Source organism: Pleurodeles waltl, chromosome 6 (genome assembly GCF_031143425.1).
Source record: "Pleurodeles waltl isolate 20211129_DDA chromosome 6, aPleWal1.hap1.20221129, whole genome shotgun sequence".
Lineage (NCBI taxonomy): Eukaryota > Metazoa > Chordata > Amphibia > Caudata > Salamandridae > Pleurodeles > Pleurodeles waltl.
The window spans coordinates 1,594,462,652-1,594,476,561 of record NC_090445.1 but is presented as its reverse complement, the minus strand read 5'-3'; the positions used below and the strand labels follow the sequence as shown (position 1 = coordinate 1,594,476,561).

The 13,910-nt window shown below is 42.3% G+C and overlaps 1 protein-coding gene across 1 annotated transcript in view; it reads left to right on the top strand.

Moving 5' to 3' along the window:
- The window catches only part of LOC138301191 (lipocalin-like), a 46,481-nt gene that overhangs the window by 11,794 nt on the left and 20,777 nt on the right, over positions 1 to 13,910 (top strand). Inside the window, exons 4-6 of the mRNA XM_069241419.1 lie at positions 7,376 to 7,489; positions 7,942 to 8,043; positions 13,004 to 13,030. Of these exons, the coding sequence (XP_069097520.1) occupies positions 7,376 to 7,489; positions 7,942 to 8,043; positions 13,004 to 13,026 (239 nt within the window). The 3' untranslated portion in view covers positions 13,027 to 13,030. The remainder of the gene's footprint in view (positions 1 to 7,375; positions 7,490 to 7,941; positions 8,044 to 13,003; positions 13,031 to 13,910) is intronic.

Genomic DNA, 13,910 nt, shown 5'->3' with positions numbered 1-13,910 from the left:
TCCCCTTAATTATAATGTGCGACCCTGGTTGATGGGATCCCAAGGGCCTATCAAGGCTCAGGGAGGCTCTGAGAGTAGGGCTGTGTGACTCCTCTCCCCCTTAATTTTAGTGAGTGGCCCTGGGGGATGGGGTCCCCAGGGCCAGGTCCAATGGCCAACACCCCTCTCCCCAAACTGCGCTTGGCCAAAGGCTGTGCGCAGCATGGGGGGGGTGATGGCTGCAGCCAAACCACTGCTGCGCACAGCTGATGGCTGAGTGCGGTGGAGTGTTAGACTTACATATAGTAATAAAATATTACCTTGTGTCAAAAACAAAGGTTAAAGTAATGTTATAGTTAGGTGTGTTTTTGTTAAAAATAAAAAACTTTTGTACCAGTGAATCCAAGATGGCGGCCGGATTTCCCGGCTGATCGCCACTACCGCTCTAGCCCATCCTCAGACTGCACGCGGCTTCCACTCACCCACGAAAGCCGCGGATGCCGCGGACGCCGCGCGCCTGCAGCACGGACCGCTGCGGGCGCTTCACGGCTTTCTGGTGGCCCCCGCTAGGATCGGGCCCGCGACGGCAATCACCGGAGGGCCCCGCAAGAAGATGCGGGCGCGGCGCTCGCCCTAGATTCGCGCTCCTGCTCCTCTCGACTGAGCGCGATCCCCGCCGTTTCCTGGCAACATTAGTTGGTGTGTGGGGTGTGTGGAACGCCCGGATGGCGCCGAAGTTAAACAGGACCCCTCGCTCCTTACGGGCACGGCAGAACCAAGATCCTGGAGGAACCAGAAAGGACAAAAAGCTACCGGTCCCCGGATTGAAGGAGCACAGCAATCCTCATGTGAAAGGGGGCCTGCATAAAACTACTGACATGGAAAAAGACGCAAGTTACTCTGTTCCAACAATGTTTACTAGCATGATGCGGCTTAAGCAAAGGTCCACGGAAAAGGCAGCATGTGATTCGCAACCCAACGTGTCAGGAGTCAATGATGAGCAGGTACCTGTTGCATCTACATCTCTTGAAGTACTCACTCCTATATGCGATGCAGGGGGGAGGGAGCCACCCAGTCGAGAGACTGCCAGTACAAGTCCAGGAAACAGCGGGGAGGTGGTGGCCCCCCACAATGGGGTGCGAGAAGCTATCTGAGCAGGAACCCAAAGAGCCAAATCAGGGGCCTCAGGAATCTAATTCAGAGAAATGTGATGTACAACCTCGTTCATCAAGCTGCAAGTTAAATTCGCAACAAGCTGAAGGTATGGCCAAGTCCTCAACAATATATGAGACTATCCCTCCAGCTCCAGTCCAGAGGGGGAAAGAGGCGAAACCAGCAAACATTGATCAGGGGCCATTCGATACAGCAGAAAGCTTTTTTTCTCTCTCCGATCAGTCTAGAGACTCAGATTTAGACGAAGAAATTCCTTTAACAGATTCAGATATTGAGAGTAGCTCTGCAGCAAGTATCTGGGTATCTAACTACTCAACATGCAGAAGAAAATCAGTCGAGAAAACTGATGCTAGGAGTAGTTCAGGGACCAAGCTGAGGAGAGACCTGCTTAAGCCTCAAGAGGAGGATGGTGAAATGCAGTGGGATTATACGGCCACCCAACAGGCCTTTTCGAAAAGTGATTCGGCCTGCAGTACTCTAGTGCCCCCTTCCACGGGTGGCCCTGCAGAGCCTCCCTCGTTGGATCTTATTTACAGGACAATGGTTCAGAATCATGAACAGGCTCAGAGGGAGAGCAGGAAAATGAAAGCAGCAAACAGACAGTTACAAATATCCATTAAAAAAGTGGTCAAATCCTGCCAGGACATTGGTGTACGTATTGCCACCATGGAGACTCGAACTGAGGAGCTGGAAATCGAAGTTAAAGCAGCAACAGCACAGACGACAACACAAGGGTAGCAGATCTCGGATATTCAATGGAAACTGGAAGATGCGGAAAACCGCCAGCGGCGGAATAACTTGAGGATTTTGGGTATAGCAGAGGACCTCAAGGGGCAGGATACTAGGGCCTTCCCAGACCTGATTGGGTGGGATTGGGAAAAGGAGATTCAGAGAGCACACTGTTTTCCGTTAATGAGGAAAAAACAAGCCTTGACTTCTACCGGTAGAGACCAGAGCTATCCACAGGCTATTATGGTGTATTTTGGTAATTTTTTATTGAGACAGGCTGTGTTTGAAAAAGCTCGCCCCAATTCAAAGGTGATGGTGGAAGGTGTATCATTCTTTAGTAGGACAGACTTTGCACATGCCTCTGTAGAGAGACGGTGGGTGAAGACGAGGGGCTGCGGGTAAGGATTGGCAAGCCATAGATGTGTGAAGGTGTTTTACGTATGGGTGGGCTAACGGGATTGGCAAATACCATCTTACAGGCTCAGGAGCCTGGCGATTCCATTTGTAGGGGTAAGGGTTGGGGGGTGGGTTAGAGGAGGGTGGGGGGTCACAGGGACAAAAAGGATAATGGGACACACAGCAGGGGGAGTGGGGATGGCTCTTATCAGTGGAAAAGGGGTCAGGGGGTGAAAGCAGCAAAGTTGAATGGGGCATACAGGGGAGCCAGAAGGACCAACATCCATAAAAATGGGACAGCAAAGTGAAATACGTATTGCCACAGTGAATGTTTGTGGGCTCAATAATAACAAAAAGCGGCAGTTTGTAGGAGAGGTTTTCAAGTCATGGAATGTCGATATTATTTGTATGCAGGAAACACATATTCCAGGTACACAAAAGCAGCTAATGGAGTTTTATGGGTGGAAGCTAGCGGTTTTTACACGACAACACACAACCACTAGAGGGGGTCGTGATATTAACTCGGATCAGTACTTTGGTTATACATAAACAATTTGCTGATAAACTCGGCAGGCTGGTTCTGTTGGAATGTTCGGTTAAGGGGCTAAGGTTCACTCTATGTTCTATTTATGGATCCAACACAGATGATCCAGAGATATTGGATTGGCTTAATTTAGAACTTACGACTTGGGCAACGCCTATCATAATGTGTGGAGATTTCAATATACATTTAGATAATAAAGAACCCATTCAGGAACAAACACTCTACCTGGGTAGAAAGAATAAAGTTTTTAGGGCACTTCAGTTATTGGCCATTAATCATGGCTTGATCGACGTCTGGCAGTTGTGCTGCCCGCAGGATTCAGGGTTCACCTTTTTCTCTGCCCCGCATAAGAAATTAGTCAGGTTAAACTACTTTTTTGTGACAGCCTCTCTACAAAACCAAATAAGGGTCAACAGACTTCCTAGAATCATATCAGACCACAACCCATTGGTTTTGGCTTTGGAGATTGGGAGAAAGGGCCCGCAGCCTAGATCTTGGACATTTGATAGGGCACTATTAGCCGATCCAGGATATATCCAAAAAAGGAAGGAATGGATCCCGGAATTTTTAAAGATAAATCAGGGCTCTGCTTCTTGCCAGACAGTTTGGGATACATTTAAAGCTGCTGTCAGAGGAGAAACCCTGAGTTATGGGTTAAGAAAGGAGAAAATACTCATGGATCAGTTAAAATTAGTTCAGATAAAGCTGGTTAAAGCAGAGCAGCGACTAGGGGAAGTGATCTGCAGTGGAGTAGAGATCTCAGACATTCTGTGTGAGGTGAATATCATTAAGGCAGAAGCCACCAAGATTTTTATGGATAAGGTTGCTGCAAAATTTTTAGTATATCGCCAGAAATGCTATGAGTATAGCGGGAAAGTGGGCCAACAGCTGGCCTTAAGAATAAGACAAAAGCAGGTAATTGGGAGCATTAAAAGCTTAGTGAATGAAGAGGGGCGGATGGTACACAATGGTCCAGAGATTATGAAAGTCTTTAGACGATTCTATCAAAAATTATATACCCAGGAAGAACAGCCCCAAGAAGAGGAAGGGATCGATGCTACGGGCAATGAGATATCAGATCAGTTAAGAGAGGAAGATAAGGCAGCTTTAGAAGCACCTATGACATTGGAAGAATTGGATATAGCAACTCGTGCCTTGGCAAGCGGGAAGGCGGCAGGGGGGGATTTAATTCCACTAGAATTCTATAAAGTTTTTTTTGTGGAGATATGTAAACAGCTACTTAACTTATTTATTGAAGTACAAGCAGGGGCTCCTCAACCGGCCTCCTGGGGGGAGGCTAAGATAGTAGTCTTTCTGAAAAAGGACAAGGAACCCACTCAGCCTGGTTCATATCGCCCAATTTCTCTAATTAATAGCGATGCCAAAATCTATGCTAAAATACTTGCCAGCCGCCTGAGTTTGGTAATCTCAGGTTTAGTATCTCCATGGCAGCATGGCTTCATCCCGGGGAAGAGCACGGCAGATCATATAAGACGAGTCATCACGTTTCTAGATGTTAGTGCAACAGCCAAGCTTCCCATGGCAGTAATCTTGTTAGATGCGGAAAAAGCCTTTAATCGGGTTCACTGGCCCTTTTTATGGTCTGTCCTGCGTAAAAACAACATCGGTCCCGGGTTTGTTAAAGCAATTCAACAGCTTTACCACAAACCAACGGCTACGATACAAGTTGCCGGGCTAAAGTCGACCTCAATCAGTATTCAGAGAGGTATGCGACAAGGGTGCCCGTGTTCACCACTACTTTTTGCACTATATATTGACCCCTTGATCAGGAGAATGATCAGGAATGATCGGATCATTCCAGTCTCATTGAAAGGAGGGTGTACTAAGATTTTAGCATTTGCAGACGATATTGCGGTGGTGACCACGGACCCCAGGGCTGCTGTATTGGAAATAGAGCAGGAAGCCCTGCAGTTTGGGAAAAGATCTGGCTATTTGTTGAACAAAAGTAAATGCCAAATGTTGGTGAACGAATCAGTAGATTTTAAGGATGAGCGGGTGCTGACACCGGTACAATATTTAGGTGTTAAACTCACAGTAAACCTTGACGAAGTGGTGAAAATAAACATGGGCCCGATTTTAACAAAGACTAGGAAAGATCTTGCTCGCATTAACAATCTACACTTGTCACTCATGGGACGCTGCAACGTGATAAAAATGGTGTTTCTACCCAAAGTACTCTATCTCTTTAGAACAATCCCCCTAGAGATTGGTCAAGACTGGTTCAAACTAATAGAGGGATTGGTTAATAGCTTCATTTGGTCCTATACAAAGCCGCGCCGGGCTTTCCACTATAAGACTCTTCCAAGAGAGAAAGGGGGGTGGGCACTTCCCAATTTTAAACTTTATTATCTGGCAGCAGTGCTTCAGTATGCACTGACACTTTATGTTACGGATAGATCCGGGCAAGATGCTCTCCCTTCAATATATACCCTGATTTTGGGCAAAGAAGCAGATGCAGTCTTTCTGCGGATTCTGGAACCCAGCTACTACAAAAAGGTTACATTTAAGGTAATCTATGCTGCATTCAAGGCATGGACTCAGGTTAAGCGCAAGATAGGTATAGGACAAATCTGCTACTACACTCCCCTGTGGATTACTCCCACGCTTCCAGCGATATTTAAAGACCACTATTGTTTGAGGTGGAGTAATCGGGGCATTCATAAAGTCGGGGACCTTTTTCATTCTGGCAGCCACTTCAAATCAGTTGAGGAACTGAGTGTTGAATTTGCGCTGGAAAAAAAATAGACTTTTTTAAATTTTTACAGATTAGAGCCTTTTTACTAACTAGTATGACCCAAGGTTGGCACATAGACAAGATTAAGCTAATGGAAGTTTCACAACACCCCACTAGCTGCGGCATTAAAAACCTGTATCCATTGCTTTTAAATGCTATACAGGATGATCTGGCTTTACTTGTTAAAAAATGGGAAGGACGGGTTGGAGCTAAAGAGACAGAGGTTTGTGAGTCTATGGAAATGGCACGGACTGTTTTATTGTCTGCGGGCCCGCAAGCTCAACATTTTATGGTATTGTATAATTTATATTATACACCCACTAAGATTGCGAGCTGGGGTAAATCGGTGGGAATCATGTGTCCACGATGTGGTTGCCCGAAAGCAGATCTCTGTCATATGTTCTTTCAATGTGTAAAACTGGAAAGTTTGATTAACGGGATATCCGATATATTGAAGAAAATCTTGAAACAGGCTATCTATCTGACACCTCAAATGGTTTTGCTGGGAGTTGATCATTCAGTCTGTAATAGTCGAGATAGATACTTCCTGTTCATAGCAATGTCGGTATTTCGCAGCTGCATAGCATCTCTGTGGCGTGATGTAGACCCCCACGATTTAATCCATGGTTTTCACGACTTTTATCTATGTATCACTTGGAGAATAGCCTGCATGAACTAAAAGGAGCCGCGGCCGGTAAAAGACTCACTAGAGTTTGGGCACCCTTCTCTGCATGGCTCTTGGGCCCCGAGAATATGTTAACTAAATAAGTAATCTTATATGAGATCACTAAAAACAGAAACTATGATTATTATTGATTAGAATGCGTGTTTCACCTGTATGACAACATTGATGTACTCACATTTTTCTTTTTTTTATGTTGCAAACATGTAACCCGCTGTGTGTTCTAATAAAAATATAATAAAAAAAAAAAGAAAAAAAAAACTTAGAATTTCACTGAAAAAAACAAAGGTTAAAGTAATAATATGGTTAGGTGAATTTGTAAGTGACAATATTAAAGTTTTAAATAAAAAAAAAACACAGAAATGTAGCAACTAGCAGCTGTTAGCAGTAATCAATGATGTCACTTGAGACGTTATCAGTGGTTTAATAAATGGTGCCATAGAACATGTCATGAGTGATGTCATATGTGAGATCATAAGCAGTGCATGGCACAAGTTATAGTTAGCACTGCTAATTATAACAGGTGAATTTCTGTTTTTTTTTTGTTGAAAACATTAATGTTGTCACTGACAAATTCACCTAATAATGTTACTTTAACCTTTTGTTTTTTTCCGTGTGTGTATGCGTGTGTGTATGTGTATATATGATACAATAACTTTGAATTTGTAATTGTCCAGCACAAGATGCAGTATGTGAATATGGCATCTTAAAAATGTAGAGCAGATTGATAGTCCCTGTCCTTCACAGAAATGTGTTGTACCTACTTCCACTATGCAAATATTACCCTGCAGTCTCCAAGTCTCCAAAAGGATCTCTGGGGCTCCTGCTAACCCAGACATGCTTGGTTTATTAATAAGGTAAGGCATCACTAGCAGCACAATAAATAATATACTTAGTATAATAACAATGTTTTCTTTTTATATTTAAAATAAGAGAATAATTTGTGAAAAGTGGCACACTCAACATTCTTAGTGGCTTTCCCTGAGTGGGTTAGATCCAGTTTGCCAGATGGATGCCCTATTTGGGTACCATGTACATCGGTATGTTCCTGCTGGTAAGCTTCATGTTTCATTTTCTATTTTCATTTACTCTGTCATTTCCTTTATGCATTATGCAGGCTGGGTGAACGAGCATGATTTTCGCTTTGTTTCTACTAACTATGATGAGTATGCATTGGTGTACGACCGCGAAGCAAAGGCGACAGACTTCTTAACTATGGTGACCCTCTATGGTGCGTACCTAATGAAGGATTAACGTTTCGTGACTGCTTGCCTGGTGGAACCACGCTGATGTGATGTTACATTATGTTAAGTGCATTTGTATAACACCACACACTTTAGGAATCTGGATGCCTTTTATGATTTTATGTCTTTTACGTAGCTTTGATATTCTGCTATGTGTATGTGACTCTGGTAGGGTTACATTATCATGATTAGGAAGGGTGATATAGATCTTGGTGAGAGAATATAGATATGTCAGTATAGCTTGAGTGGATGTCTGTTGAGCTGGCAAAGGTGTGGCCAACTAGATGGCTTGAAGCCATATTGCACATTTGATGGTTTTAGTGGTTTTGGCTAATTTGTATTGCTGTTGTAGTGTGAATGTATCTTTACCAGAATGTGTTGTAGTTGTGTAATTTACCTACACATGATTCTTCTTTTGGTTTTCTATTTCTGATTGTAGGAAGATCAAAGAACCTTAGGCCCGAACTGCAGGAGAAATTCAAAATATTCTCCCTGGACCAGGGACTTCCCCAGAGCAGTATCATCACATTGCCCCAAACTGGTAAGAACATGACCATTTACAGATTTAAGTGTATATGGTCTTCAGATGATTACATCCTCTACAGGGGCACCCTTTAATGCCACAGAAAGCTTCATCAAATGTATGCTTTTTTTATTGTGCTTTGTCAATCAATGTTAATACTTTGATCCTGAAAATGAAATGTGTACTCTCTAATCAATCTTTTATCAGGGTAATTCTTCTGTACTGAGAAAGGCTTCTGAAACCTTGCCTTCTCTGACATTATTCCCCCTACATGGAAATGCTTTGATAGCCATAAAAGCCAACGAAAGAGCTCTGTTTATTGTACTCCGATCCTGTGTCCTCACTGGTTGGGGATGCCCATCATCTCAAGACAATTGCAGTAACCTTGAGTGTCCTGAAGATAGTTGTGTAAGTGTCAACACCTACTGTACTAACCCTTGCCAATGTGCTTTTCAGATTTTCCACTATAAAACATGTCTAAGATTCAGGAGTCTACTGTGGCATGGCTGTTTCAGCAGAAGGACTTATACCTTTGTGTGTAAATTAGGGTTGATGAAAAGAGACCAGTTGTGTTAAATCGAAATAAGGAGAGCTACTGTCTATCTTGTCACCTCCAAGATACTAATGCAAGAAGTAATGCAGGTGTCTCTGCAGATCCTCAGCCATGTTATGGAGGAGAACTTACCTCTGATTCTGTACATGATCTGCTATAGCCTTCTTTACACAGACTGTCAACATGTTTGCCAAAATTCAGCAAGGTGTATATGTTTCTACTTCAACGCTATGCCTTGACTACTAAGTTAAGTTATGAAGTTTATCACCTTTCGACCAGTTGATGAACTAAAGACCTGTTCATAAAAGCTTCTCCAATCTGCTGAGACTCTGATGCCTGTTATCGTAAGAATGACACCCTCCTCAGTCCATAGATTTCTGGCCAATGCGTTTTGGATTGGCATTGATGCCTGGCCTCCAGGCACTGGAGAAAAACCAGTGCTGTGCTCTGAGAGGGATTATACTTATTTGAACAATGCTAATGTTAGTTATGGGCTAACGTCCTTTAAATGTACCAGTGAGTGCTGAACTAAGGTCATGAGGTCCCATTCTTACACTTTTAAAATTCTAAATTTTGGGATTCATTCATCTGATGGAAACCATTAATATTTCTTTATAATTTGTCTATATAGCAGTAACGCAGACCTTACTAAAAGTGGAGCTTGATATGATTATTTTAGGCACTATTTCTGAAAGGTATACTCTTTCCTAAAATGAAACCCACTGTCGTTGAAAGTACGGGACAACATTTGGACAATGTGAATTCCAAAGGTATTTGGATATTTGTTAACTCATTTTTTTTGTTAGCGTTTTAAACATTCATCAAACCTTGTAGTTTGCTGCCCAGTATCAATGTACCTCCTTCTCCTGTGCAGGAGCAGGGGGTGGTGGGAAGGAAAGAAGAAAGTGATGGGCCACCCACACTAGTAGATGTATCATGAAAAATAGCCATCAGTTTGCACTAAAGATGCAGATTCTTTCAGTGGTGTAACGGAAGACCTGGATGGTTGTACATAAGAAAAACAGACTTTAGATCAAAAATAATTTAACATATGCATTTTGAAGGCAACCCCATAATTATGTTGTAGGAAACCTGGTGTCCCCAAAGACATGTAGATTTATAGGTGTGTGGCTGTCAATAACAGGGTCGTTTTTACTGAGGGGTTCCAAAGTGACATTGTGGAGGCAACAATAGCAAGGCTCAAGTTGTATGATGTAACTTGTAATTCCCCCGAGGTGACAAATCTACCCTTTTTAACAGCTACTCATGTACACTGCTGTGCATTTCCCATTTTGCTACCATGGCACAAGTATGGAGCAGTCATGGGTAGTCATGCACATGACTTCACATCTCTGAGGCCTCCTTCCCCTGGCAGTACTTTAAAATGAATACTTGCCTTGTCTCCTACCACTCACTCCATCGTTCTCTGGCCATAACCTTTCCAAGCAAATACTGGAAAAAAACTGAAAGTCTGGCCATCCTCAGTGGGTGGTCAGGTGTTTTTTTTTTTTTAACCTGGGGAGGTTACTAGGCCTCCCATTCGTTAAAAATACCTGCCTTCCTGTGACCCCCCCACCCTACTATGCAAACAAATACAAATACCCAGCGCCTGCGATTGTCCCCCATCTCCTTCAGCGACGCTCCTGCCCACCCAGTCCCAATATTAAAAACAAATTGAAGTTATAATTGGTCTTATACCACTATCCTGCACCACCCAATACACATTTCCATTCCTCTGCTAACCCTAAGCTGCTCTCTCCATATGCAGATTGTGGTCAGAAAGCTGGGTCCGCCCTAACACCGGATCTGTGAGCGCCGCTTGTCTGTTTCCCCTTCAGTTCCCTATCAATGCAAGTCTGCAGAGACCCACTGCTAACAGGGGAGATTGAGATTGGAGGTGCAGAAAAGCCATTTGCTCTTTGGTCTCTCTGATTCCACATCTCAGGCCCAGGCCCATCTCGATTAGAATTTAAATTGAGTAGACCAGTACAGACTTATAAAGCCACCTTTCCTAAAACTCATTTTAAATTTAAAGTAGTACCTGCCGGGACCTTGACATCATTGATTTGGTTAGAACCATTGAAAATCTCTGCTCAGAACCCAAACTTGTGTCCAAGCAAGCCAAAGATTAAATACCTAAGCGAAGCATCGTCCAACTTGCCGATTAAAATAAGAATTATGTATGTTGTATAAATTAAATTAGTTGGTGACTTCTAAGTCTAAACCTGTCTCCCATAAATTCAATTTACATAAGATCAATGTTAACCAGCATTTTTATAGATGATTGCAGCTACTTATTCCAAATTTACGTTTCAACCATTTCTTCTTTTTCAACTATCCTCTCATTTAAAACATCGCTTTGCACATTGAATGTTTTGGGTCTTTCCCCTACAAGAATTTCAGGCAAGCAAGAAAGATAACGAAGGGAGGCAAAGCTGTATATGATGTGAATATAAGCTAGGATTGCTTGAACGCATTGTCTGTTTTACTTTAGTACTGGTCTCAGAGATACTGTTGCTTGAAAGCTCTGTGTGTGGGCATGAGTTAACTATGATGGCCAGCTTAGAGCTCTATGCTTAAATGAATCAATACATTATATAATCTTCATAATGTGCAGGTCCTTTTCTCACATGAGAGAGATCCTTTGTGCAGACTGGAATACCACACACACTCATCGGTTGCAGCATGCCATCTAGTTTTTCTTTCTGAAGCACAGAGTCATTTCTACTTCAAGAAACATTAGTGTAAAGCATTTTATCTATCTTGACACACTCGAAGTGTCACCAGAACCACAGTGACCACATTTTTCTGAATGGACACAAAGGAAAAGAGACCCATAAATTACGTCAACACTTTATTTTCCCAACCTGATTTCTTCACCCATACATTACATTATACACCTACATTCCATTTCTGGTTTTCAACTGAGTATTTCCAATCATAACTTACTTTATAGTTGCATGATAACTCATACGCTGGGAACTTCTCATCTGCGTAGTGACATTATTCACATTTCTGTCCCAAAAAATTCCAAACTGGATTGAATTTCGAGCTAGCCACTCTTCCCTTCAAGATTTTAAAAGGCGACTTAAATGTTAAATAGTTAGGAATAGTGTGCAATGTCCACCAAGTTTCCTTAAGAATATCCTTCAGAGATAACCTAGAATCCAACACCACTGGAACAGAGGAGTTCACCACCCTGTTAATCCTTTCTACAAGCCGATTAGCTTGTTGTGAATATACCGCAGTTTTCAAGTGACTGATTCCCACGTCCATCAAAAAACATTGCATTTCTTGGGACACACATTGCACCCCATTGTCTGTTACCAAACGCCTAGGTATCCCTTCACTTGCAAAGTCATCTTTCAGAAAATTAACAACCAGTCTTGTGCATTTTGTGGTCCAACTGCCATCCGTAAAACTCTTGTAGCCTCTAGAACCACCTTCACATGCCTTTATGCATAGAACTCTAAGCCGACCATGATAGTAAACTCATGCCCACAACACACTGTTCAACAGGAAAGGAATTAGAAGATGTAATGAAGGAGCCACAACATGCATGAATGTGATGGGACGGGTTCTAAAATGGCTTTCATGATAATCCCCCAGTCTTGCAATTATTACATTGCTGCATGATTGACTGGACCATGTTTAGTGTCTATTGTGATTCCAAGTTTGTAACAATGGTTTTACTTGTGCAGTTTTTACTGACTCAGACACAGTCTTATGTTACAACCAGAGCGTTTTTGTTGTTATGGTTTGTAGATTATTTTAATTTATGTTCATATAGATTGCTTTCAGTCCAACTGTCCAGGCCATGCCTGTGTGACTAATGAAATTGTCATAGCTTTTTAATAAGGCCCCCACGTGTGACCAAATATCTATTACTTTTTAAAACACAGTTTTGGTTTTGTTTTTTTGGTTTTTATTAACCACACAAAGTTAATGAATGAATTAACAAAATGAGTGCCACCCGCATCCTCCTGTCTCCTTCATGTATCTGAGAACCAAGAAAATCGGTGGATCACACCAAGTAAGAGCATGGGCCTTGTGGCCTGGAGCATCATGGCTCTGACATCCGACTACACAATAACTAGGGTTCGAAACCGTGTTCTTAATTATGAATTCCTCTGAAGCTATTCATAAAATATTGATTCAAAAGTATTCCTTTGATGACTGATGATGTTCGGTTGGGATTTGATTCCGCCTTATACATCATTCACTACATGCTCCCTTTCACTAGTGACACCTGATCCTAATGCCCCTACTGGGCTTAAAGCATGAGACATGGATTGTCCACATAAGAGCTCTGGTTTATCCACTAGATCTTTAGCAAAACATTGAATGCATGCATGCCTGTTTTATGGAACCATACGTATTAAGCAAGCATATTGACCATTCATGTTTGCTGTTTTTCTTTCACAGATAAATGCATGACAGATGCATAAAGAGGTGAGTACGATCCCATGTGTAATCAATGCTTGGAATTCACAGGTGGAACCTCACAAATTGTACCCATTGGTTGAACAACAAGGATCCATTTCTATCCTGGGGAGCTTAACATCATTGTTGTCCTTCCTAGAACTTCTAACCACTAAAGTCAGAAACTATACTTTTACACACTGAGTTATTTGAAATGTGCCTTTATGTATTTAGAGATTTACATTATTTTTATGTTGTGTCCTTATATGACCCTTTCACTCACTCCTGTTTACCTATGGGCCAATGGTAATTTGACCCCTGAGCTCTTTGTGCCTGATTCACAAAGCTTTCCATGCTCAAGTGTGACTCCTGAGTAGAGAAAGTCAAAGATTCCACATGTAGAGGTGTCATCTGCAAAGGCTGAAGTTATGCAATGTATGCAGAGCTTCCCTAGTTGTAAGATATATCTAGATGTACAGCGATGGGTGTTCCAGGGAGAATATCCGTAACCAATGAGTATTCTTCACAGGAACATACTTAACTCTTTATCCATGCTGGACACAAAATGACACAGGCCTGCCTGTCCCTTAGCAACCATAAAGCATGTCTCTGTTCATGACGTTAGATGTTGTTTTATAGGTCCTCAGCAGTGACTGCAAAACCACTGGTATGGTACATTTTAACAATCCACTCCACAAACAACATTCTTTCCACAGAATTAAACCCTGTTACCAGAAGATAATTTGGTAAAAATCTCTGGTGAAAAAATACATGAAACATGTATCCTGGCTCCCTGACAAACCTGATTTGAGCCAGTTGAATGTAGTAACCTATTAAGAATCCATTACCAATTTTTGGCAAGGACTAGCAGACAAGTCTTCTTTTGCCTTAGATATCAGGTGGAATACCC